This window comes from Parus major, chromosome 5 (assembly GCF_001522545.3).
Source record: "Parus major isolate Abel chromosome 5, Parus_major1.1, whole genome shotgun sequence".
Lineage (NCBI taxonomy): Eukaryota > Metazoa > Chordata > Aves > Passeriformes > Paridae > Parus > Parus major.
The window spans coordinates 23504647-23531617 of NC_031774.1; the positions used below are offsets into that span (position 1 = coordinate 23504647).

General features: G+C 48.2%; 1 protein-coding gene across 4 annotated transcripts in view; it reads left to right on the top strand.

Moving 5' to 3' along the window:
* Nucleotides 1-15392, top strand: part of AMBRA1 (autophagy and beclin 1 regulator 1) — a 129027-nt gene extending 113635 nt beyond the window's left edge. For all 4 annotated transcript variants that reach the window (XM_015631382.2, XM_015631383.2, XM_015631384.2 and 1 more), the window contains 3 exons: nucleotides 2517-2609; nucleotides 4141-4334; nucleotides 13809-15392. In XM_015631382.2, the coding sequence (XP_015486868.1) occupies nucleotides 2517-2609; nucleotides 4141-4334; nucleotides 13809-14299 (778 nt within the window). In that variant the 3' untranslated portion in view covers nucleotides 14300-15392. The remainder of the gene's footprint in view (nucleotides 1-2516; nucleotides 2610-4140; nucleotides 4335-13808) is intronic.
* Nucleotides 15393-26971: the final 11579 nt, after the last annotated feature.

Consider the following 26971-nt stretch of genomic DNA (forward strand, 5'->3'; position numbering starts at 1 on the left):
TGTAGTGACCTTGGCTTAAGCCTGTTTATCGGTGTTCCCAGAGTCAGCAGCCGGGGCAGTGGCACCATCTGCTACAGGTTCTCCTCCTAGAGAAGGAAGGCAGAGCCCTTGATTCTCTGACAGTAAAGGAATAGCTAATAGGACCCTGGCAGCGAAACTCAGTTGAGAAATGGCAGTGCTTAAAACCAATATGCAAAGTTATGCATTAAATTGAATGCCTGTTGATTTCACTGTGTGCAAACTTACAGCATGGAGTTAAAGTGGACTTGGCTGTCCAACAACCTGATTGTACATTAGTGAGACTCTGCAGAATAGGTAGGAGCATGGTCAGTAGCTTTTTATCTGGTGTCCTGCGTGTCAGCTTGGTACCATGATGCTTTTGTAGAAGTGAAATTGATCCACTCAAAGAAGTGTGTGTGTAGGAGCTGGACTTTCTGTGTAGTACAGGAACACAGTGTTTGGGGGAAGAGAAGAAATACAATATTGTCAGCTCCCATCCTGGCCTGGGGGATGCTTTGTGGTCTTCTGGTTTCTTATCTTGGGAGCTGTCGAGCTGGCAAAGACAAGTAATGTGCATACTGGCAAGGAATACCAATCATGTACATAGCTGTGGGGGACCATGCCTGTTCTTTGGGAAGCATGAAGATGTGTGGAAGAAGAGGGAGGAAAGCACTGGTCATCTTAGCTCTGTTGTGTGCTAGCTGTAGATACCAAGCGCACTAGACTTTTTATGGAAATTTTGACTACGAGGTCAGGAAGTCTCTCTTGCCTAGGGACTGTGCTGCTTTGCAGACAGCAAAGTGTGACAGCTAAGCCTCAGCCAGTATATTAGGCAGGGGATGGAGCAGCCAGAGGGACTGGCACAGTTTTAGTGACAAGTTACCATCTGTCAGTAAACTCAGAAACCTTTGTAAATCAGCATCTCACTGGCAGCTGCTTTCATGGGGTATAATGCAGCACAGGACCAGCTCAGCACAAAAAATGAAAAAGCAATGTCTGGTTACTTCTTGTAGCCTCTATGTGTGATTTTGTTGACCTAATTTTGTTCATCTCTCACCCTGGGTCTTAATCTGGGGTGCTGTCACCCTGGAAGCCTAGCCCCAGGCCTTCAGCACACACTGCTTTCCCATTGCAGCATGTCTGACCTGCAGCATCCTCTAAGCTGGAGCTCTTGCCAATTCTGCTGAGGCATCTCTTTACAGGTTTCTATATGTACATAAAACATCTTGTTTGTGCCTGAGCCATAACCAGCTATCAAATACTTGCTTTGAATCCTTCCTTCAGATTATGGGACTGCCTCTAGTTCTGAGACTGTTTGTAGGGTGATGGAAGTCAAGCTCTTCAGACACAGTTCCCTTCTGTCTACACAGGACTTTATTTGTTGGTTTGGGTTTCCACTCCCTTCCTCCTGCCCCCACTTGCCTTGCTGTGACCACTGCACAGCATGCTTCCTCTCCACACAGCACTATCAGGTGTGTGCAGTCCAGCAGCCATGTGGTGGTACACAACACCATTTAAAAAGTCGCAGGCCATCACACAAGCTGTCAGCATGGTGTAGCAAAACACTCCAGGAAGTGCTTTCCATGGTAATGCAGCCTGGAGTGCTTCTGAAGGTGGAACACAGCAGTAGATGGGAGATCACTGTGCTGCCTTGGACCGCATAGTGAGTGCCCATCCTGTGACATTTCTGTATGGCACAGAGTAAGCTGGATTTGCTCTCACCCTCTACTTGGTGGGATGTGTACTTGCAGCATTATTGTGGTTTCGTTTCTGTGATTTCCTGTTGTCTTCAGCAATGGCTGATAACTTTGTCTGTTCCTGTGAGTAGTAAGCCCTGACTTGGTGTATCTTTTGGGGAAATGCTCTGTGAGAGGTTTCCAGAGCATTGGCTGTTCAATTATACTTAGCAGAATTAGATGTAAAATTCAAGTTGGGACTTTTCAGACACTCATGCTGTTGATGCAATACAAGCTCTTCTGTGGAAACTTGTTCAACTATGTTCTACGTCTGTCCTTGCTCCACTGTGGCTGTCAGTGAGAGGGATGTATAAAGATTATTTATAGGTAGAATGAGAATAATTTGCAAAGAAATTAAATGTTGAGTAAGAGCAGTGTCTTACTGACCATTACCTAGTGCAGGAATTCTCCACAGGGAGAACTGGCCTTTCCATTCCAATTCTTTGTTTAGTCACTTGGAAATAGGGTAAACCTGATTTTATATACACAGTTGTATGTTTTCATTTCCTGAAAATCTCTCTGCTCCTGTTTCTGTGTCTTGGTGCTAATACTGAATTGAAATGAATGGAATATTCCAGAGTAATCTGGTAATACAGCACTCTGTGTTTGCAAGGTGGTTTATGGTGATGAGCCCTTTTAATGAAAATTTGAAGTGAGCTAGATCTGCAGTTTCTGTAGGGCAGTAATCAACACTGTTCTTCATGTTGTGGGGGTGTAATGTGTGCTGGCTTAAACAGTGTCCTGTCATGCTAATATTTTTTCCTTCTTTGGCATTTTAAGGGCCTTAAACTCTGGAGTTGAATACCACTGGGACCAGCTGAATGAGAATGTCTTCACTGTGCATTCCAGCAGCAGGAGTACTGAGCGGCCTGGGTGAGTCTCCTGGGTGTTGGGTTAGAGAGACCTGACCCTTTCTGCTGTTTTTGTTAGATGTGACATCACTTCTTTGTTCCCTTACCACTGGCAGCTTTAAATATGTAATTTTCTCCCCATTTGACATTGCCTAGTTGGGTCAGCTGACCTTCTTCCAGTAAGTGACATTCAGTGCCCAAAAGTGCCAGTGATAGTAAAGTATATGTGTCATTCAGGGTCCCAGTAACAGCTGTGGGAGGAACATGTGGGGATCAATGCATCAAAAACACCATGTAAAGCAAATGGCCTTTGGAGGGTAACTGAAGAACAGGGGAGTTCACAGAGAAAAGGGCAAGTCTGCAGTGCTGACCTGGTGACTGATTTTCATCTTTTTAATTGCTGGTCATGGGACAGTTGTTTCTCAGTAATAAACTCTAAAAATAAAGCTAAATCTCTTGATGTCCCCCTTGGCTGTTTCAGCCTGTCCAGTGATGCACATGTTGTTCTAAACACAAGGGTGATGCTGCAGTCCATTGCTTCTTTCCATAGTGACAAGTACTTCTCTGTAAGCCAGCTCTTCTCAGCAAGAGGCTGATAGTTGTGTTTCTGAATTGTCAGCTTCAGCATACCAAGGAAGTTGTGAGCTTGCTAAATGTCTGGGCTGTCCTACAGCCTTGGTCTGATTGTGGGTGAAAAATAAGCAGTAGAGATTCTTTGCTCTATGAGTGGATATTGCCACTACTTAAGTTTTTGACAGTACATACTCAGTCTGGTATAATGACAGCTTGAATGCAGAAATACTGGTCCAGAATGAACTAGCTCAAACAGAGAGAGCAAAAGAAGTGTAGCAGGTTTCAAAGCCTTATGAAAAAAAGGTTGTGAATGAGGCAGTCTTTCCTTGAATCTCTTTAGCATTCCCAGCACTTAGAGGTCAGTTTAGAAAAGAGTGTCACGGCATTGTCAAGATTCAGCTGTAGCATTGTACACTTCAGCTGTTTGAGTCTGAGAAGCTAATGAGCCTTGAGGTGGTTCCTGTTGTTTGCTTTTGAGAACACAGGATTTCTCTTGTCTGACTGGAATGGGCAGAAATGCCTGCTGGAGTGCATTCATGTGCAACGCTGACAATCTAGGAAGTCCAGAGGAGGGAAAGGATACAGGCTACATCCATGGGAGTTGAAACTGCCCTGCTGTGCAGGAGGTTGTGTGTGTTTGTGCTTCCACACTGCACATTGTGTTGCCTCCTCAACGCAGTGACTCCAAGACAGTTGTTCTGCAGGCTAAATGATGCTGCAGGGATATCTCTCTGTGCCTGTAAGACACGCTGCTTCTGTGGAAGGGTGAGTGGACTCTTAAGACTCTGTTGGCTTAAGACTCAAGAGACCAGTTTGTGTAAATGAGTGCAGCTCACAATTCCTTTCACCCCCATCCTCATAGTAGCCAGCAGGTGCCTGGTTGAAGTGGATACAAGAAGAGACTCACGTTCACGTTTCAGTCTTGCTTGGGCATGTTGCCTCCAATGATCCTGGTCTTACTTGTTTTTCTCTTTTTTCAGAACCAGCAGAGCTACATGGAGGACAGACAGGGACATGGGCTTGATGAATGCCATAGGCCTACAACCCCGAAACCCCCCCACCTCTGTGACATCGCAGGGTACCCAGACCTTGGCGCCTCAGCTGCAGAATGCTGAGACTCAGACAGAGAGGGAGGTACAGGAACAGGAATCCGCCTCTGCAGGGACTGGTGAAGGTAGGAAATCAATTAATTGTTGACAGAAGTTTACCTGGTGATTAGGAGTTTCCACATATGTTCCACATCCTGTCAGTGCATTTGGACACTCCTTTTTTTCTCTTCAACAAAGATTTCTTTAGCCTAATTTGCCTGTAGCCAGGCATAGATGATCAGCAGAGTGAATCTCTGGCCGTATGAATAGAAAAGTTGTCTTTTTCACATGCTTTGAGGAAGGAAAGTTAATTCTTCTCCATATTGTTGTATCTTTGTAGAATCAACTGTACTGCCTTCATTCCTCACACATCTCTTGAACTCCTAGCCATCAGTAAGGCTGCAAGCTGATGAGAGTTAAAATTTCTGCCTCTATGTTAGAGTTCAGCTTGTTCCTTCCTCCAACTTAGGCAAAAAGTCTGCCGGCTTCACATGCTCAACATTTGGATACAAAAGAAATACTGTAAATCACTTCTCACAAAGCAGCTTTGAGGATTCTGTTTAGTTTGATTAATGAGGTACATGATGAGTGCCCAGCTCAGCTGCACAAAAATGTCTCTAGTGGTTAGCAGTCCAGGAAAACTGACCAACATGTAAGGAGCTGGAAACCGCTACTGTGCAATACCTGTATAATGATAAAGTCACTAATCTGTTGAAAACATGTTGATTTGTCCAGGCTTCTTGTCTCAATACTGTAACATTGTGCTTTCATTCAGCTCTGAAGGCTTGGTTAGGTAGGGGTTGGGCAGTATATACATAGGAAAGACAAGAGAAAATCAAGGAGACAGTTTTGAAGTTGTTGGTTTGTGATAAACCTGCTTGGCTTCGGAAAGCAGCCCACAACATATGCCTATTTGTGCCTGTGTGCCTGTTTGTTCTCTGTCACTGTGAAAGTTACTTTTTGGTATGTGACTCTTCCACGGTTCCTGCTGTGTAGTATCCAGCACGTGTGATACGGCTTTGTGTTTCTCTGATTTCATCTCTTCTGTACAAAGTTAAGTGGGAAATTCCTGCCCGCTGGGGTTTCCGTCTGCTTATCTCAGCAGAGCCGAGATTAACCTCTCTGGAAGGTTAGTACAATTGAGGGCGTGTGAATACAACTGGAACACAGACTGTCTGGACAAATGCTGAACTCATGGGAACTGGTTCTTCCACTGAATGTGGTACACAGACTGAGGACATGGTACAGTGTGGGGCCTTCTTGCATCAAGGCCATGATGGCTGGCTGATCCTGCAGGCTTTGGGAGTCTGTTGAATCAGCAGAGTTCTTCAACACTGCTTCTCCTCCTGCTGTTCTCCATTCATCTGACAGTTTCTTTATCTTGTTCTTTCTAACCTTTCAGTTTCTAGATCTAGATTATGGGTTTGAATTAGACTGTTAATGAGATGGGGAAAGTGCTGTTCTTTACCAGTGCCTTGGCAGGATATCTCTACAAAGAAGCAAAACATATAACATTTGGAAGAAAAGGAGTGTAAATAACAAGCCTAGGACAGGTACTTCTCTTTGTCTCCCTTACTTGCTTGGAGGAAGATTGGCGAGTTCCACATCTGGTGTGATTTCCATCTCAGACATTGACTTACCTCATGTCCCCTTGCAAATGGCCACAGCTGCAAAATGGGCTGTCACTCTCCTGTCAGCTGTATTAGGGCCTGTAGAACAAAGGAGTTACTGCAGTTTAAACATGTGCACCAAAGATAAGCCAAGATGTTTTACCCTGTTATTGATCAGTTCCTATGCCTGTTCCAGTGGAAATTCCTGTGTAAGTGTGCAGGAGTAACTTGAAACAGGGAACTGTGAAGACAGTAAAGGTCAGGAGTATGAAGGATCAAAAAACCCAATAGTAATCCATTACAGAAGAATGGTACAAAGTACCAAAAGACAAATTTTCTTCTGCTTTTACCAACACCATAGCCACTTAGCCAGGTACTTGTGACAGTGGTGGTCTGGCTCATCTAAGTCTTTGTGCTTCACATTACATGTGACCATTACTGGCAACTGTTTTCCCAGAATCATCAACTCTTGCGATGCACGTCCAGTGTGTTCCAGCAGGCAAGATTAGGTGATGTGTGCTTTTCTGGTGGCTAATTTTCCCACTGTATCTAATGTAACTCTGCCTGTTGGAAGGGAAACTGTTTCCTAATAGTGTGATGTAGATGTCAGGGGCAAAAGAAAAAAAAAATAAATAAAATTCTACCAGTACCTTGGGGTGTGACCTAGGGCAAATTATTAATCATCTACCAGATGGGAATAAATCTTCCCATAGTACAGCACACCACAGGCTACGGAGATTAATTAGTATTTTGTATGGGGCTTTGAAGATGGAAATCACTATGTAAAGGCTTAGCAGTATTATCAGCAGCAGAATGGATAAATCAAGTGTGATTCTGAGTAATGTAAAGGAAAGTGGTTTAGTTATCACCTTGCCACGAAGGGCAAAAAAGCCCAAACCAACCAACTGACCAACCAACAGAAAAAACTTTTGTATGGTTAAAGAAAAAAGAAAAAGAAAGGCTACTGCTGCCCTAAAAGTGGGTTTCTGTCCTCTGTCATGTCAGCCCTGCTGTTGTGGGGAATTCTGGCTCAGGGCATTTCTTGCAGATATGTGCTTACTGTACAAAAAAATATAAAAAAGTATGCAGAATTGCATCAGAAATCTAATTAAGTTCTGTGCGGGTATAAATAGTTTCCTTTTCTCATGCAAAGCTCTGCGGGGACTTTGCTGCTCTGATTATCTTTCTACCTCCTTGGGAGGAATGAGTATATGATGACTTTATTAGAAGTGAATCCCTCTAATGTCTGCATCTTTCTGGTTTGCAGCAGTTAATAGTGGACTTGTGAACTCTGCTCCCATGCCACACACAAAGGAAAGGTAGTTAGAGTTGAGAGAAAACTAGGAGAGGTATCAAGAAATACTTAAAACAGTGTTTAGCTTTCTCTTATTTTCTTTTAAGCTGACAGACATAGTGGAAATAGTGATAGAGTTGTAACTTTAAAACACCCTTAATTAGAAACAATCTGTTGGGCGTTATACTATGTTTTTCTTGCAAATAGACAGGCACGATGGGAGTAGGATCTGTATTCAGCTGGCAAATTGAATCTCACTTAAAACCCAACAAAAATTCCTAATGAGATAAAATAGCCCAAAGCTTTAACCTTTAGAAATTGTAATTCCTGGTCCAGACTGGGTCGGGCTGTGGCTGCCACTTGTTCAGGCTGTTGTATCTTTGGAGTACAGTGCATGGGGGGCAATAACTGTAGGGTCTGCAGTTGTGCCAGAGCTACTGTAGGCTGGGGGAGAGGGACCTCTGCAGAGCTGCAGGGCACTTGTTTGATAGTGGGTCCATGCTGTCCTCAGCTGTTGAGAGTATATCAATATATCTTTTTAGGTAATCCAGATGTTAAAGAGGAAAAAAACAACAACAACAAATAACTGAAAAACAATTGTCATCTCATTTCCTATCATCTGCATTGTCTTTGGGGCTTAAAATTCAGGTAGCTAGCTCAGTGGGTGCTGTGCAGGTAGGCACATGTTATGAGTTACTGAAATTGTAGCCATCAGAATATTTGCTGTCAGGGGATTGCTACTTTGCCTGTCTTTGGGGGAGCAACATACTGACTACTGTCATGCCATATACAGTTTTTAACTTGTTGGGTTGAAGTGTTTCTCACCAGCCAGTACAAATTTCCATTCGTTCCAACTGCTTTCAGAGGTTGCAGCAGATTTGAGAGGGAAGAAGGTTGTAAAATGAAGGCTTGGGTTTGTGAGATCCAGTCTTTTCAAACCGTTGGTAGTGAAAAGACAGCACACGAAAGCAAAACTTTCCTGATAAAAGCAAAGCATCCCAAGGATGCCTAAGGAGCACTTAGAAGCAATCAGTGTGCCTGCATGTGATGTAACTTATTTAATCTGAGACATTAGGAACACGTGTCGAGGGGCTGCTTGGGCAGGAATACTCTGTCCCCAGCCGAGCCTCATGAATGCTAACAAGAAGAAACATGTTGTTTTATGTTAGCTGAACACGTTCTTGCAATGCTGTTGTCAGATGTGATGTGACTTTTGTGCAATTAGTGTGGAAATGGGAACTGGGACACCAGGGATCAGCTTCCAGATCTGCCTTTCATTCTCCAAGTAGAAACGTGGGTAGATCCCTTAGCCTTTCATCTGCCCGTCCATCTGTAAAATCTGTGTCATATGTCCTATAGAACTGCAAATTTTGGTTTCTCTTTAAAATCCTCTGAGAACCACTACCTAAAAAATAGACTTAGGTTCTAGAAGTATGTACTATGCAAGCCTTTACGGCGTGATCTACTTCAAGTACTCGGGTCTCTTGGGATTAAATTATGTGGGCTACTTTTAAATTCTCATTACAAAAATAAGTTTCACTCATGTGAATAGCCAAGGTGAGATACTGTTAAGAAAATTTTTACAAGTTAAAGCAGTTGTGTCTTTTCTGAGTTCTGTGGAGTTGTTTGGATTAAATTCCTCAGAAAGGAAGTGTGAACATGTTTCTGGGCTTGGTTGGAAAGAAAAGTAACTAGTAGTATTTCTTGCGGCATTAAGGGAGATATGATTATTCATAGCTGGTTATACTGCGGTGTATCCCTCCCTTTTCTATTCTTATGCAAGGAGTGAATTAATGTAAAAATGCTGACATTTTTATCTTTGAGCATCTGAATTAGTGGGTCAGCTCACACCTCAGAGCTATTATTTCATGTTCTCTGAAGACTTAGATATCTCTGCAGTGCTTACTGTTAGTTCTAATTTTGAAGCTTTGTTTGCAAACATGGTTCCTAAATACTGCTGGTTTTAGAAAGAAGAAGGTTGAAAACAGAAGAAAATTCAAGAGCAATGTCAGTATATTGCACAGATACAGGGGAGTCTGATCTCATCCTTGCTTCTGTGGACTTTGCATTTCATCAGGAGTGTGCCATCCATGCCCAGAGATAGACAACTTGTACTCGCGTTAAGTACTTCAGAGTCCACGTATACATATCCTGCCTTATGGCCAACTCCATCAAAAGCTTGCAACATGTTTTGCCTGTGTAGTTTTTTGCATCAAATTCTTGTCTTGCTGGAGTAGCATAGAGGACTTTTTAAAACAGATGCATTAGCTAGGGATTATTTAGTTAAATGTTTGAGACAGCTACATTGACAGGAATCCCCTGGTATTTTGGATAATTGCTCTCAAGAGTAAAGTTTTATTCTGTGTTTGGAATAGATGGGTGTTTGGACCTCTGGAAAGGTCACTGGTTACAGTTGAAAACATTTGTAGGAGCACAGCACTGCAGCAAGCTGAAATGTGTGTGGTTTACAGCATTGCTGTTGTTTTGGGTAAGTGCCTGTGTGCCCACCCTGAACCTTCACCAAATGGAAGTCAGCTTATTTCACTTGCTCAGAGTACTAATGTAGTCTGCATTGGCAGCCTGGTGAAAGAAAGTGTGTGGGAGTCACCAGGCAGTAGAAATGGGCTGTGTGTGAATCTGTGCTGTAGCTCAGCTCAAGGCAAATGCCACAGCAAGCTTTGCCCTGAGCTAGTCAGCCAAAGCCATCGTTGAAACCTGAGAGGAATAAGGGGAGGACGGTCCCCAAAGCAGAGGTGTTTGTTGGCTGATTGAATGGTGAGGCTCACTTTTGGCTCTTGATGGGCTGGGAATTTCCAACATTGCTGTAGCTCTGGTATCTGAAGGCCTTGCTGATTCCTGATGTGGCATCAGCCCATGCCTATCTTCTGAGCAAGCAGATGCCTCAATTGGAAATTCAGCCATGGCATATGGTAACTTAGGGGCAGGGAAGAGCAAGGAGTGCTGTGGTGAAACACGTTTGTGATGCAGTGGAGCATTGGCTGGCTGGGAGTCCTTGCTGTTTTGCTGTTCCAGTGCTTCTGTACTGGACTGGTTTATAGTAAGCAATCTGTCAAGAGCACAGTACCTGCTGTTTCAGGACTTGTGTAGATAGCACTGTCTGGCACATCTCTAGACCAGGTTGAAAATCTTGACTTTCTTAAACTTCCTCTCTGGCCCAGCCAGATGGTAATGAAGTATGACTGTGCCCTCAGAAGGAAGTGTCTGAATCCAAAACCATGCTTCTCAAACCTTCCACTTAGTTCTGCTCATGATTAATGTTTCAATATCCCTTGGCATGCATGTTTTTCACATTGGAGTTTCCAGTATAATAGCTGCCTCTATCCCCAGTCTTTGTACTGGTCAGCCAAGTTCCTAGTTCATGCATCAGCCACATCCTAATTCATACATCAGGCACATCCTGAACAGGATTCCTCTGCTAGAGCTGTGTGTCGGGCTCTGTCCAAGGGTTATTCTTACTCACTCCTCTAAGGCCATGTTGCAGATTCTCATGTGGTTACAGGTGTTTCTGTGATCCCACTGATGCTCTAATCAAGGGGATAGATAGTTATAGTGGATGTAGCAGATTAACTACATTCCTGGCAGAAACCTACTTACTCTACTGATGAGATTTAAATTTGCCCTTAATGTCCATGACATTTCTACAGCAGGGCAGTATGTCAGCAGACTCACTTGAGGATGAGATTAACTTTGTCCAATGGTGGGGGAGCTGGTAGTGCCTGATGCAAGTACCACTGAGCCCATGAGAAAAGGGAATAAGCTGTCACTGACGGACTGCATGACATCTCTACAGTGGCATGGTATGGACTTCGTTGAGTATCTTAGCTCTTATGCTGGATACACAGCCATTCCTCAAAGGGTTTGTGTTCCAGGCTCCTCACCAGCCTTCTTGCCCTCCTCTGGATGCGCTCAAGCGTCTCAACATCCTTCACAAACTGAGGGGCCCAGAACTGGACACAGCACTCCAGGTGTGGCCTCACCAGTGCCCAGTACAGGGGAAGAATGACCTCCCTGCTCCTGCTGGCCACACCATTCCTGATACAGGCCAGGGGCCATTGGCCTTCTTGGCCACCAGGGCACACTGCTGGCTCATGTTCAGCGGGCTGTGACCAGCACCCCCAGGTCCCTTTCCTCCTGGGCACTGTCCAGCCACACTGTCCCCAGCCTGTAATGTTGCAGGGGGTTTTAGTGGCCAAGATGCAGGACTCGGCATTTGGACTTATTAAACTTCATCTTATTGGACTTTGCCCATCCATCCAACCGTCCCAAGTCTCTCTGCAGAGCCCTCCTCCCTTCCAACAGATCAACACATGCTCCCAGCTTAGTGTCATCTGCAAATTTACTAATGAAAGACTCAATACCCTCATCCATGTTGTCAATAAAAATATTGATCAGAACTGCCCCCAGCACAGACCCCTGAGCTGACTGGCCACCAGCTGGATGCAGCACTGTTCACCACCACTCTCTGGGCCTGGCCATCCAGACAGTTCTTAACCCAGCACAGAGTGCTCCTGTCCAAGCCATGGGCTGCAGCTTTTCCAGGAGTGTGCTGTGGGAAATAGTGTCAAAGGCCTTGCTGAAGTCCAAATGGACAACGTCCACAGCCTTTCCTGCATCATACATGATCATATAATCATTTAGGTTGGAGAACACCTCCAAGATCATCAAATCCCAACCTTTAACTGAACACCACTAGATAACTAAACTACAGCACTAAGTGCCATGTCCAGTCATTTCTTCAGTTCCAGGAATTGTGACTCCACCATTTTCCTGAGCAGTTAAAATGAGTAGCCACAATCTCAGTGAAAAAATTCTTTCTAATGTCCAACCTGAACCTCCCCTGGTGTGGCTTGAGGCTGTTTCCTCTTATTCTGTTGCTGGTTAACTGGGAGAAGAGTTTGACTGCTACCTGGCTGTAACCTCCCTTCGGGTAGTTGTAGAGAGTGATAAGGTCTCCCCTGAGCCTGCTTTTCTCCAGGCTAAACACCCCCAGCTCCCTCAACTGCTCTTCTTACAGCTTGTTCTCCAGGCCATTCCTTCAATACCTCCATTGCCCTCCTTTGGATGTGCTCCAGTACCTCAATGTCCTTTCTTGTAGTGAGGGGTCCAAAACTTGGCACGGGGTTCAAGGAGTGGCCTCACCAGTGCTGAGTACAGGGAGACAATCACTACCCTGGTCCTGCTGGCCACACTACTGCTGATACAGGCCAGGATGCCATTGGCCTTCTTGACCACCTGGACACTGCTGGATCATGTTCAGCTGCTGTTAACCAGCACCCCCAGGTCCTTTTCTGCTGAGCAGCTTTCCAGCCCCTCTTCCCTCAGCCTGTAGTGCTGCATGGCATTGTTGTGACCCAAGGGCACATTGTTGAACTGCTCATGCCTTTGTCCATGACCCAGCCTGTCCAGATCCCTCCTCAGACCCTTTCTACCCCCCAGCAGATCAACACTCCCAACCAACTTACTGTCATCTGTGAACTTACTGAGGGTGCACTTGAATCCCCTCATCCAAATCATGGATAAAGATATTAAGCTCCACAGCCCCAAGTGTTTTTGTTTTCCTAGTCAGTGTGGCATTTTGTTTTTTATTGTGTTTTAATTCCTCCCTACATCTAGCCTTGTTGACATTTGTGCTCATTTTCTTGGTGCCAGGAGAGCTCACGGCTTTCTCCTCAAATCAGCACTGTGATAGCTTCATAGAGGTGGGAGTGAGATTTATTTCTTTAATAAGACTCAGCAGGATCCCACTGTGGAATGTTTCTAGCAGTTTATTATTACAGATTGTTCTCCCCAAATGCTCCGGGTAGGGTTTGTAGCAAAAGGAGGATGCTGAGAAACTAAACTGGGATGAACTTCCCTGTCATGGTGATTTTATCTCCTGCATTATTGACAATTCTTTTGTGAGATTTTATTCTCAGGTAATCTTGAGCAACCAAGGTATCTGATGATGATTCTCTCAGAGCTCACTACAACCTGACTATAAAGGGAAGATAAGAGTAGACAAACACTGTAGGTCTTGAGATGGTTTTTTTATTCCTCGAAAGATATTATCAGTCAAGGGAGGCAGGAGCCTACACACTAAATCGTAGCTAATGTGGAAGATCATGTTCTGTAGCTGCTGTCTGCTGTTGGCCAACTTCTTATGTTCTCTCTAGATCGACACTGGGGACATTGGCCATTGTGTCATCTGCCTACTTCTCAAGCAGGTGAAGTAGGAAAAGCCATAGGGTTCTTTAACACCATGGGTGAAATGTTTGGTTTATAGAAGTGCAAACTGAGGTTTCTCTTCCTGTGGCAGGATTGTCTCTATAGCTGTGATAAAGCATCCTGCCTCTTTGACTACCACCATTTCCCCCATCTTTATGGCCAAATAAGAGCTGCTTTTCCAAGGCTTGGACATGCAAGTCTGTGAAGGGTTACTTGTGGAAGCGGGCAAGATTTTCATGACAGAATTCAGTGCTTTTGTTTGACACTTAACCAAGTGGAAAGTTATGAAAATAAAATACTGGGCTCCCTCTGAAATAAAAGCTGTTTTCTGTCTCAGTACATGCACACTTCATGAAGCAACTACTCAGCATGCTTTATTTTGTGTCGTAGTTTGCCTTGTGCACTAGAGTTGCTTCTGCTTTCTTTTGCAGGTGAAGGTCCAGAATATGGGGCCAGTGGGGAGGATGCCCTGAGTAGGATTCAAAGGCTGATGGCAGAAGGTGGCATGACTGCCGTAGTTCAGCGGGAGCAGAGCACCACCATGGCGTCCATGGGCGGCTTTGGCAACAACATCATTGTGAGCCACCGGATCCACCGCAGCTCTCAGACTGGCACAGAGCCCACTGGAGCTGAGGGCACGTCAGCACAGCAGTCCACCTCTCAGCAGCTGGGCACAGAGCTGGAGGGACGGATCCTGTCAGAGTCTGTGCAGCTGCCGGAGCATGGCCTGAGCCCGCGGACAGCCCCTAGCGGGAGTGAAGGACAAAGCGCTGGTGACCTGGACCTGCCAGAGCAGGCCCAGTCCTCCATGGACACCGAGGGACCAATTGAATACAGTGACCTAACTAATAATAACCATCTTCCTGACAGTACCAACTTCTATAGTAATGACAGCACCAGTGGGGAGTCGCGGAACAGGTAGAGATTGAGTTGTGTGTTGGTGCTACCCTTGTACTGCTCAGCAGAGACCTGTACCTCACAGCTGGCCAGGAGCTGGAAGAGTAGGGATGGGTGGTTCTAACAGGATGCTGTTGGTTCAGAGGGCTTCTCTATCCTGGGTGATGGGGGAAAGGATAATAATTGCAAGGGAAGCCATGGGGAAGAAAGCGTACTTAACTTCCAACATTCCCTCTGCTGAAGAATTAACAGGAATACAAACCATACGTGCTGCACATCAGCCAAATTTTGAAGCCCCGTGGCATCCCCTGAGCTAAGCCCTGCAACTTTGTGTGTCATCCTTTGTAAAGCCTTTTTCCTTTCCCCTGCCCTTTTATATCCATGAAGCTGATTAGTAGAGTGAAGAAAGGGAAAGGGGCCTGCAGCATCCTTCTGGAGACAGGCAGTACTGAGCAAATCCAGGCATGATGCTCCAGTTCTGTTGCTGAAGTGGGGGAGTCTTCCATGCCACAGTCCCTCTCCATGGCACAGCACTGCTCCCCCAGAGTGTGGTGTTCTGAGGCCAGTCCTGCCTATGCTGTGGTCTTTTCTGGGAAGAACTGGGCTTCACCAGAACATGCATGGCTCAGGATATGCTCACAGGTGGGATCTTTCCTTTTTATAGTTTAGGACTTGGCAGGAACCGAAGCAGAGATGCCGTATGGATGAGTAGAGGAACAAGGGCTACTGCTCTCTAGTCAGGATGCAGTTCACACAAGGATGTTCTAAGCTGTGCCAATATTAACACGAATGAGCCACCCCAGTGGTTTCATGGTGCCAGGACTGAGCTGCACCTCCTTGGCAGGGGGCAGGAAATCTCTTTCAGCTCCAGGCCACGGTGTGAGGTATGGGTCTGTGATGTAAGGTGTTGCATGTGAAATCTTGACCTTGTACATGTAGTTTCTAGTGGAGAAGTCAAGGCTCTGATACTTTGTTTTTAGTCTCAAATGTGATTTTCCTTTTCGTTTGTAACTCTCCATCCCTAGCAGGCTTGTGGAGGAAGTACGGGGAGAGTGTGAGTGCTAACGAGGGAAACACCAAAGATCAATGTCATTAAAATATGACAAACCCTTGCTCGACCTCCTGTCTTCATTTGTGTGATGGTTTTTTCTGTGTTTGGTTTTGGGGATAGATCCATCCATCTCAGAAGCTCTAGGCAGCATACAAATGTCAGATGATGACCACCCCCTTCCCAGGAGGAAAGCAGACTGAGCCTGTGAGTTGAAAGTCCAGTACTGGGAAACAAGGAGGTGCATTTGGGACTCTTGCTTGCAAATTAAAATTAAAATTGCATTTTAACCAGTCTGGAGATGAGCAAGCACCTCTTCATTTCCCATCATTCAAGTACTGCAGTAAGGAGAAAGAGGAGCATTTCACCTATCCTGTGTAAAAATGTGTGTAGAGGTGCAGCACTGTACATCTTGGGCAGAGAGTGGTCTGTCGTGCCGACCCCTTGATGCAGAAGAGGGTTGCAGTATCTGGCTCTTCTGAATAGAGGAATGCATATCGTTACCACTGTGGTGAGAGGGATGTTTCCACTGCTGTCTGAGCACCTGCCAGCAGCTGCTGTGCTCCTGCCCAGCTCCTCTAGATTCTGTGCTGCTAAGACATTACAATAAATAAGTCTGTCATTAGGCAGCACTCAAGTTCCCAGTCAGAAGAGTCTGTTAGAGAACATTAAGCAAATCTTCCCTTAAATCACAGCCTGGAAATGAACCTTAAATCAAATCAGCTGCTGCCAGGCCTCATTGCTGAGTGTTAATGAGGCTCTAAAACCTGCCCCAAGCCAACCACATCCCTGATCTGACAGGAGAGCAGCCTGAAAAATGGGATTCCCTTGTATGGCAAGGAAGGTTTCATGCATCCTTGTATTGCCTTGCCTTGGAGGGGCCTGAGGATGTGCTGGCAGTTGGGAGCCAGAAGAGCAATGTCTCAGATGGACTGACAAGGCAATGCAGGTCTAGACAGAGCTGTTTATTGCTCTGCTTGAAAACAAACTAAAACAGAACCTGGAAAAAAAAACCTGCTTCATCTCAGCCTGACATCATTTCTTCCCTTTCCCTGCATGATTCCTGGAAGAATCTTGAGGCCCGTTCTTGGTAGATGTGTTGCAGAGCATTTATAGATATCCATTTTCAGAATGAGCCAAGCTATCTACAGAAAAATTTCCATCTCTCAGTTGGAGAAGTGTCTTCTGGGCTGCCTCACCCTGGTGTTGGCAGATTCTCAAAGCCTGGCATGCACTGTTGCTGGGTGCTCTGGCCAGGCTGCTGTGCAGAGGCCTGAAGCCTGCTCTGCTGATGGCTTCCCTTTGGTCCAGACCTGTCCCCACTGGAGACTGTGGCACGATGAGGTGAGCTCCAGAGCGAGCCACAGCCACTGTCTTTGCCAGTGACTCGGAACATCTCTGAAGCTCTAAAGCACTTTTCCATTCAAGACTTGAAGGGGAGGCTCTTCCTGATGAGGTAAGGGTGGAGGTCTGGTCAGAGCAAGCAGCTTTGTAGCTCTGGGCCAAAGGCTGCTAATAGTTGAGCCAGACTGCAGCTTGTGTTCCTATGGGCTTTAAGCAGGAGCAGTGGGCACAGTGGGTGTGGACAGGCTTAATCATCTGGTGCTGCCTTGGACATGCTTTGTAGGTGTCCTGCTGTTGATGCACAACTGAGCAGGTGCTCTCAGTGGTGATGGGCTTATGTGTACAGAGAGCAGTGTTTTTGAGTTTCAGACCTAGGATCTGCCAAGCTCAGATTATCCCTGCCTGAGACCTGATGGAGCTACATGGGTGAGTGGGTGAGAACAGGAGGGAAAATTGAGCCACCCCAGTGCAATTTATTTATTATGCCTCTCATGTTTCTTGTGGGACACAATTCTTTATCCACTCTGGACTACCCTGCTCCAGCCCAGCAGTCTTGCTTGCTTGTTTCAGGCAGGGCTGATGTAACTGTACCCTCAAGCAGCACCCCTGAATCTGTGTGGTGACCTGAGGCCTGGAGCCCTGCACAGGACAGCAGGCAGTGGGATTGTCCACTCCAGGGACAGCACCACAGCAGCTCAGGGCTCCTTCCCCAAGCCTTGCAGCTTTACCTGCTCACTGCAGTGTGACAATGCAGCACTGAGGCAAACGCCGTGCCAAGAGCAACATGGAAATTCAACAAGAGCTGCTTCAGGAAACCAAACCAGAGCTGTGCATGCTTGCTGGCCCAATTTAGGAGGCAAAATGAGAGCTTTGCTGCGTAGGAGCAGGAAATAATCTTAAAAAGTGAAAGCTTTTCTCAGCCATAGACTGTCAGGAGCCTTTAAATGTGCTAAGAAAATCCTGGGGAAAGGAGAAATACAGTGCAAAGAATTTTATTTAGCTTTCAAAAGGCTTTTGATAAAGTCCCTCACAAGAGGCTATTAAAGAAACTTGGTCACCTCAAGGGTGAGGGGTAGAGTCCTCCTGGAGATAGAAGCTATGGGAATTGGAGTCAAAAGTAAGAGCCATTTCTTGGCATGGAATGAGGTTAATGGTGGGTTGGTCAGGTTTAGTAGGAGCCAGTGTTCTCTAAAAGCCCTAATGAGCTCAAAGAGGAGGGGAACAGATGATGATAACAAGATTATTTAGGTTAGCTAGGAAGAGAGAATGTGCCAGAAACCTGGGGCAGTGGGAGGAGGTAGTGGTTGAAGCTTCTGTGCTGGAAGGGGACTTTTTGTATGAATCCTTCACAGATGGAAACCTGCATGGGCACTGCTGCAGCCAGTGAATGCTCCAGCATCCCTGGGCCTGGGACCACACCAGAGGGTGAGCACTGCCTGGAGGGAGACCTGGGATCTCAGAGAAGGTTGGTGATGCAGGTGGTACAGTAAAGTGGTGATGCCTGCTTGTCCCTGTGAATCGCAGGTTTTCTGCCCTCACTCCTTGGCTTATCTATTGCCCCATCTCCAAGTACTTCTATTTGACCCCCCTGGAAGTCCCACTCCACATGTGGCTGCTGTGGGGTGACCTTGTAACAGGGTGGTGCTGGAACCCCAGCTGTGACACCAGGAGATGCTCTGGGCAGGAAGGAGAGGCAGGGACCTGGTCACAGCTGGGTGTGTGGGGAGTCTCTCCCATTATTACTGATGTCAAAGCCAAGCCCTGTAACTGGTTCCTCCAATCGCTGCTCGGGCTGCTGGCTAGGGACCAGTTGCCCTCTCTGCTTAGTCCCAATCTGTCAGAGAAGTTATTCTCCAACAGGAAAAGGCAAATTAATTAAAGTGTGCAGCATGTGAGCCATCCACTACTAATTGGGATCTTGGTGTGCAGTGCATAAATGTCATGCCATTGCCACTTCTGCATGGAGGGGGCCCTCAACACATGAGGGAGCTGGAAGGCAAAGCAATCTTTCCAGCTGCCACTCTGCCAGCCAATTAATGCCCATATCCCTCTCCCCTCATCCCTGGGATCAGAGGTATCTCCCCCCTCCCTGCCCAGCTCCTGCCCATGCAGCCACTCGATGCACTCTGCCGAGCATGAGGATTTGTTTTCCCCACAGCATCTCCAGCAGAAGTGCCTCTCATCTGCTCCCAGTGAGCTCCCTCAGCTCCTCTTTGTTTTGCCTTTCAAGCAGTTGTTGATGGCATATGGCACCGGTAGGAGCTGGCAGGGATCAAGCTGTCTTCCCTGGGATGCTGGCCCTGGGCATCAGCTCTCATTCTGCCAGGAGCCAGCATCCTAGAGAGGACACTGTGAGACTTCCCCTTTGCCTCTCATCTGAAAATCAATATGCTGCTGCTTGCTCTCCAAGCATCTGTCTTCTGTGCCAGGCTCTTGCCTGCCAACACAGGCCAGGCTCCTCCTGCTCAGTGGTGCCACAGGGGAGGGCCTGGGGCTCCCATGCAAGCAGCTCAATAACTCAGGGGGACAGGCAAAGTGTGAGCAATGGGAGATGTGAGCACAGCAGGGAGCAAATGCCACCCCTGGAAAAGGCAGCCAGACACAGAAGTCTCTCAGGAGGACCTGTTGCTGAAACTGGTCCGAGGAGAGCTGCAGCTGGTCTCTGCCACCCCACTGAGCCTTCACTCCAGATGTGGCTGGCCAGCCAGTGAGATTCAGGCAAACCCATGGAATTTGGCAGCTGCTGAGGTTTGCCTTTCTGTCCTTGCATCCTGTCCTGCTTCAGCTTGGCTGGTGGAGTTGGACTTGGAAGTTCCTGCTCTTTCTAAGCTCAGGAAACACCTGGAGCTCCCTGGCCTTTCACCCTTACCCTCTGAGCTCCTAGCTTCAGCTTCACAGAGGCTGGGATAAATAGCAGACACTGCAAAAATGTGAGATGTGGTAATTCAGGCTTGGGTCTTCCTATTTCTTAGGCTCATCTTCATGGCCTTTTCCTGGAGTTTAATGCTGGACCCCTGATACCATCACAGCTATTAAAGCCTGTCCCTCAATCCCCAGTTCAATAATACAGTAATAGCCTGATAGGATCAGGAGCTGGCTCTGATGGCAGATGGACTCCAGTCCCTTCTCCAGCACAGCGTGGGGCACTGCCACCCTGCTGCAGGGAAGCTTTAATTTGCAGATTGTTTTCACTGCACACTTTGGGGATGGGGGCATGAGTAAGTGGTGATTGCTGGCTGCTGACCAGGCACTGCTGACAGCCCTTCGCTGGCAGCTGCCCAAGCCCAGCTTCTCTCCTTCCCCTGGGTTCAAACTCTCCCAGGGTGCTGTGGTCATGGCTCTGCCCTTTCCCTGGGGGTCCTTGCCTCTGGGTTTGCTCATCCTGCCAGACAGGGCCATACCCCACCCAGAGGTCCACGCTTAGGCAGGGGCCATGAGCTCCTGCCCCCTCCAGCCTCAGGCACAATTAGAAAAGGCTCAGAGGGGCTAATGAAGGCTGGCAGCCACTGGGGAGGCTGATACTGAAACATTTAAGTGCTACAGCAGTACAGAGGATTGTACTTATCTGTCTGCCCACTGCAAAAGTTCCCATGGAAGCCCTGCCAACAGCCCTCTGTTAATCACCTACATAAGAGGAAATGCTAATTAAAACAATTATTTAGGGAGGGACTGAGGCTGGTCCTGTTGCATTGCTGAGAGGGGGTGAGCACAGCCATTAAACAGCAGCTTTAGGGCTCTGGTACCTAGTGTGACTGACAAGGGCAAGTGATAACTGAGAAGGAGAAGGTTTTTTCATGTGGAGGGATCACCTGGACCATGGGTCCCAGTCAAGCAGGACAAGAGCTGAGCATGCAAAAGCAGCAGTAACCAGGCACAAGATGCTGCCCTGCACCCAGCCTTTCCCACCCACAATGGTGGGAGTAAGGATCTTGCTCCAGGAACTCTTTGTTTCAGTGTCACGTAAGCTCTGCTGGCTCTTGGCAGGGGGGTTGGGGCTGTTCCCCGCAGAGCTGCAGCCCCAGGCTGCGCGGCTGGCAGCGCTCGGGGTGCAGTGACCCAGGAGAAGCCCTGGAGATGGGTTTGCTCCGGAGGCGCTGAGGATGGCTAAGCCCAGCATTGCTTTCTTGATGAGATCTCAGATTTGGCTGACAAAGGTAGCTGTGTCGGCATAATATGCTTAGGCTCCTGTAAGGTATTTGACATAATACTTCCTGACAGCCTGATCGGAAATTAGCCCTGTCCAGCACTCTGTGGGTTTAATGCAGCTAAGTGCAACGCCGTATGTTTGGGGAGGCAGAATGTAGGTCGCAGCAGTGAGACAGGGCTGCACAGAACCAGCAGCCAGGCGAAGGTCAGGGCAGCCACAGCACCACTGGGGCCTGTCATGCAGAGGGACTGAGCTCATTCCCTACAAGTTACTTTGGAAATTTAACTTGAGAAATTGCTCAGCTAAAACTCCACCAGGACTCCAAGGTGCCACAAAAGAACCAGCTCGGGGATACCAGCAGTCAGAAAACCACCAGTGAGCAAGCAGAATTCTCATCCAGGTCTCACGTGCTGCTCCCTGTCTTGGTGGTGTCTGGGCTTGCACTTGCTCCCCTCAGTTCCTCCCTGCAGGGTTCAGCAGAATGGGAAACCACCTTTCCCCTGGGTTTCTTCAGGCTCGGTCCCCTGTTTCCTTCCCTGCCCTTTGGCTCTTACCCCTGCTTAGGTGATTTTCTCTAGCAACCATCTCCTGCATTTTTTTTCCTCCCCGCTTTGGAACATTATTTATCTTATGCTCATCAGTGAGCATGAGCTTTCCTTCCTAGAAGCACCGCTTCCCACAAAGGTAATGGTACTAATGGGAGCGGGGTGTTCTTGACGCTTGCCAGGATCGGATCCATCCACAGGGACACCCAGGGTGGTGCAGATTTGTGGGCTCTGCTGGACAAGAGCTCATCCAGGCTGTGAGTTCTCATGTCCTGCCCACACCACCCTGGGGGTCACTCATTGGTCATTCGAAGCTCTGCCTTTGGGCAGACCCGCCCAATGCAGGGCATGGAACTCCTCAGTGCGGCCAGCTCCAGCCCCACTGGCTGCACAAATGTTAGCTTAAGGAACAGCGAACAGCCCTGAAACTGCTGAGGTTCCTCCCACCTCGAGCAGCCCTTGCTCTGTCTTCATCAAGGCTGTTTAAGGCTGTCCAGATGGCCTAATGTACCTCATCAAAGTACAATTTGTATCGCAGTGCGCAGCTATTTGAAGCATCCCAGCTTGGGGCTGGCAGTAACACTTTGGCCACGGACACATCTGCCTCAATTCATTGGGGAGGTGATGGATGGAGGGACTGTGTGATCTGTAGCCCAGTGTGGGAAGGCTGGCCCGGCTGAGGGACCAGGGGTAGCTGTGTGCTTGTATGGTAGCTGTGAGCTGGTGCTGGTTGGGTCTCCCCAAGGCATTGGCAGCTACTGCTGTAGGGATGGTTGGAGATGCTACAGGTCCTGTCCTTTGGGAAACAGATGGAAAACTCTTTGAGCCTGGCAGGAGCATGAGGTTTATCTCTCCAGCTGCCCTGACCCCACTTGCAGCCCCACTGGTTTTGCACCAACCCTTTGCAGCCCCAAAGGGTTGTTCCTTCCTGCTGGCATCTCAGCTATTTGGGGGAAATTTATTAAGCACTGCTTTGGTTTGCTTGTATTCTCAGGACAGGCTCTGTGTGCTGCAAGGGTTCTCCTGCAGCCTTCCTCACCAGGCTGATGTGCTCCTGCTCCACAGCCAAGGTGGAAGAGGTCTTGACTTCTATGCCAGGGATGCTGCAAGGTTTCCAGAACAGGTCTCAGGCCTTGAATGGGTGAAAAAAGTAAGTTTTCATAAAATAGTTTTACCTTCCAAACAAGTAAGGCTAAGCTGTTTACTTTCCTCTTTTGAAATACTATCACTACAGTAATGCTTCTTTAAATTTCAGTCATACAACCTATTTAGGGTCAGACACTCAACTGGGTATGAATTAATTCAGCTCATCAGAGCGTGGTATTCCTGAGAAGAAAATTCACCCTCAAAATGTGTTGCTCTCACTCAGCTCTGAAAATGAATATAGATTTCCCCCACTTCACAGTAGCAAGAGGGGATCCTGTTTTTTTCGTTGTGCTATGGGAATGCCTGCCATCCCACTGCCCAGCAGTACTGGGGGATGCTGGCACACCACAAGAGCTGGGGGAGAGCAGTGCTGGTGTGAGCAGCTGCCCGGGTGGGTGCTTGAACAGAGACTGGAGGAGTTGGATAAGGGTGGTTTGACTGAGTAGCTGCATGGACCAGCAACTGGAAGAGGTACAGCCAGAGTGTACCAGGGTAGGAGTGCTGTGAAATGGGGTCTGAAGATGCCCCTGCTCTTGTGGTGACCTCAGCCAGTCTTCCTCTGAGGGACAGTGGCTAGTAACACTACCTCTCCAGCGAGGCAGCTGGAAGCACTTGCTCTCTGGAGGTGTTGACAGCTCCTCTCCTCACATTCCAGCTTTCAAGGCCACTTACCCAATCCCCTCTTGGAAGGGGCTCTGGTTCCTGACTGCACCTGACTGGGCTCTGTCTCTGCCTGGCTGCCTAGACTCATCCCTATCTGCAGCTCCATCCTCCAGCCGAATCACCCAGGGGCTGGAAATTACCTCCTGTCACAGGCTCATTTTCATTAATAAAATGTCCAGGCTGGGCTGGGATTTTTATTTGTTTTGCTGATGTGATTACCTGCCTCCCACCTGTGTCTCCCCCAGCCCCTGCCCGACAGAGAGGGGGATGCTTCATGTGGGTTAATAGGCTCTCAGGGGCACCTTTGCTCTATGTCATGGCCAAAAAATCCCAAAGCTCCAAGATCCCTGCCCCAGACAGCTCTTCAGCCCAGGCTACTCTAGCTGCTGGGAAGGGAAGCTGCAGGCACTCCAGCTGCTGAGGGGTTGCAGTGCTGTGTTGGAGCATCCCCCTGCCTCAAGTGAGGGTGTCAGTGCCAGGTCCCCAGGAAGAAGCACTTTGCTGCCTGCCTGGTCAGGCTTGCCAGCCAAATCTCTGGCTGGAGGCTGGTACAGGAGCTGTGCCAAGGTGGAGCATAGCAGGCCTGGCCATGTGGCCTCCACACATGTGCATGTGTGTATACACCTGTGTGTGTGTGTGTGCACATGCAAAGCAGCACCCACAGAGAAGGGCTGCAGCATGGAAGGATGGAGGGACAGAGCTGGGCTAGCAGCCTCCTGCCTTCTTCTTCTCGTGCTCTCCACCATGACAAATCTTATTTAAATTAATGATAAAATTACCATGAATTAAGGGTAAGGATCTGTGCCAAAACAGAGGCTGCTCGTTTCCAACTTCCCCACATCCTCCAGGTTTTTCTGTGAGATTGTTGGAGGGATGGAGACCTGGCTGGCTGGAGACTGGATCCTTTGTCCCTCAGTATGAGCTTGTTCTTTTTGACTTTTGAGTCCTGTTGAGGGGGTTTGTGCCTCCACCTGCCCTAGGGTCCCCAGCTCTGGGGGGAGTGGTCCTGGGGCTGTGCCTTGCAGGTGGCCCAGGCCCCACCACTCCCCTGCTCTGCAGCTGCCTCCTGCTCGCCTCCCAGTTCCCTGGCAGACACAGTAGTGAGATTATTGTAATGATGTCCGACAAGGCAGTATCAGGAATTACGCTGATAAATCTAAACAGACAGCTTACAAAAAACCCAACAAAAACAAAACAACCACAATTGAACCCAGGCTTGTAATTTAATACAGGGTTATTAGCTTGGCCATCAGAGAACAGAGCTCTTGCATCTTGCAGCCTCGAGCCTCCTCTGTCCCTGGCTCTGCCTTGAGATATGGCTTCTTGCCATAACAAAAGACTTTAACCATGTGTTCGGCTTGGCTTGGGGTGGTGAAGTCTCCTTGGTGAGTGCTGGGGCTGGATGTGGGGGTACAGGCCTGTGGGATGAATACAAAACCCCAATGGCAGCAGGCTGCCTTCATCCCTGCAGTGTGTGGCAGATTGGTACCCATGGCCAACTCATGGTGGGCGCTCTTGCCAGGGTAAACTTCAGTGGGGAGAGGCTGGGGAGAAGGGGTGAGAGGAGGGACAGCCTCATGTAGGGGAAGATAGTGCTGGGGGCTGCCCAGCAACACTCTAGATGCCCACAGGATGAGGGCAAGTGACCCATGGCCTTGTACCTTCCCCAGGGCACCAGGGCCAGGTGGAGATTCCCAGGTACAGAGAGATGCAGGGCAGGGGCAGCATCTTTCTTGGGAAAGCAAGGATCCGCTTCATTCTGGCTGTATTAAATGCTTTCTTTACACAGGAACTGCTGACTGGTTTTTACCTGCTGTGGGTTTTGCACACTTTCTGTGTTCCTCTCGGTTTCTTTCACTGTGAAGGACACCATAGGTAGCATTAACTTTAGTGGGGCCTCTATGTGAGGTAAATGTGCCCGTGGGGGGCACAAATTCTGTCCACGGGGGGATCAGAGCGGAGCTGCCTGAAGTGAGATGCGCACACATGGAGCTCTTTGTCCCCCAGCAGTGCAGCAATTACCTCAAACCAAGAGAAATGTTCTTTTTTAAAAGATACATTTAAAACAGGGAGTGCATTTATTAGACTGCGTGTGTTTTAGAAGGCAGGCTCTGCCCAGCTGCTCGGTGAAGCAAATCTGATGGCAGGGCGATTGCACTGCAGGGCTGCTGGCTCTCTGTCCCTGCAGTGGACAATCCTGGGGGCTGCAGGGAGCCCCTGGAGAGGCTTGGGTTTGTCTCGGCACCCCAGTGCAGGGAGGATGGTAAATCACTGGGAGGCTGGGCTGAGTGGTTCAGTGCCCGTGTGGGATGGGCCTTGTCTCCTCATTTGGGATGAGTTTCTCCTCCAGGAGTGGCTACACATGCCAAAGGTGGTGTCACCTCCATGGAGGTTTGCCAGGTTTAGAGGCTCCAACCCCTGTAGTCCAGGGACCAGCATTTCCAGTGGAGATCCTCTCCTGCAGCTCTGCAACAGCCTCTGGCACATCCTGCAGAACCAGCAGAAATGGTTTGTAGGGAACACCTGGGCAGGAAGGTGTCAGGAGGGCAGCTGACCCCGAATGTCTCCTGGGGACAGGCAGCATTGGAGGGCTCTGGCTGTGGCCACAGGGCTGCTGGGGACTCTGTGCTGTGCCAGGGAGGAAGCTGGGGCTCACTCTGCCGGCAGTGGAACAGCCATGTGAGTAAGCACGGTGGGTTAGTGAAATCATGAATTAATGAAGTAGTGAATTGGAAAATTAGATAATTAGACTATTCCATGAAAGGGGCTAGAGCCCCTGGTTGCTTTTTCCCTGATGGCTGGGCAGCAAGCTGTGTGGGACAGTGCCTGGGAGAGGGCCGTGGGAGCTCATAGTGACTGCAGGGCAGGCACAGAGTTCCCAAAGCTGCCTGGCTCCAAAGGCCAGACCCAAGCCCATGGGCACAGCAGTCACAGGGAAGATCTGCTGTCTTCTGTGTCACGAGAGAAATGGCAGGAAAACAGCACAAGCTTATATTCCTCTTTTATTTTTGTCCTGATTTTTTTTTTTAATAATAGGTATAAAAGAAGTGATTCAGAAGCTCTTTCCCCCTTCCATTACCCAGAAAGCAAGTTAGAGTTGCAAGAGTGGGGACTGCAACAAAACAATTATATTGAAGTATTTGAAGTCGTGCTTATACGGCAAATGTAACAAAACTGCAACCTTAAAATAGCAGCAGCAATCTTTTAAAACAGAAAAAGCAGATGATTATTGACTGAAGAGATTGCAGCACACCAGGCTGGGTGCAGGCTATTGTGCTTAACTCTCTCCAGAGGTGCTGCATCAGGGCTGCAGCTGCCCTCCTGCTTTCTGATGAGCTCAAGCAACTGGCAGTGCCCAACAGTGCACAACAGCTTTCCAAGGGTAGCATCAGGTGACAGAAGTGTGTTTCACCTGCCATATCCCCTCACTTGACTTAAGGCACTGATACTTGTGGCCAAGATGAGAGCACAGCTGTTTGGTGCTCCCCTGGCATTTCAAGGATGCTCATGGGCCTATGGACTGGTGTGAATTGCATGCCTGTGGACCAGCCAGGTGTGGGAGGATGGCTTTCTGTATTAGTCACTACACCTTCATGCTCACCTGGCTTCCCTGCATGGGCCAGAGTGTCTATCCCTTGCTTTTCTGGCTATGCCCTGTCACAGACCCCAGGGTGAGTGGGGGCCTCTGGTGTCACCATCACCCCAGCCACTGGGGCCACACCTGCTCCATGGCTAAACATAGTCACAGCTCCCTGAGGCTGTGGCTCTGGCATCCTTCACTGGTGCTAAAAACAACATTTTCCA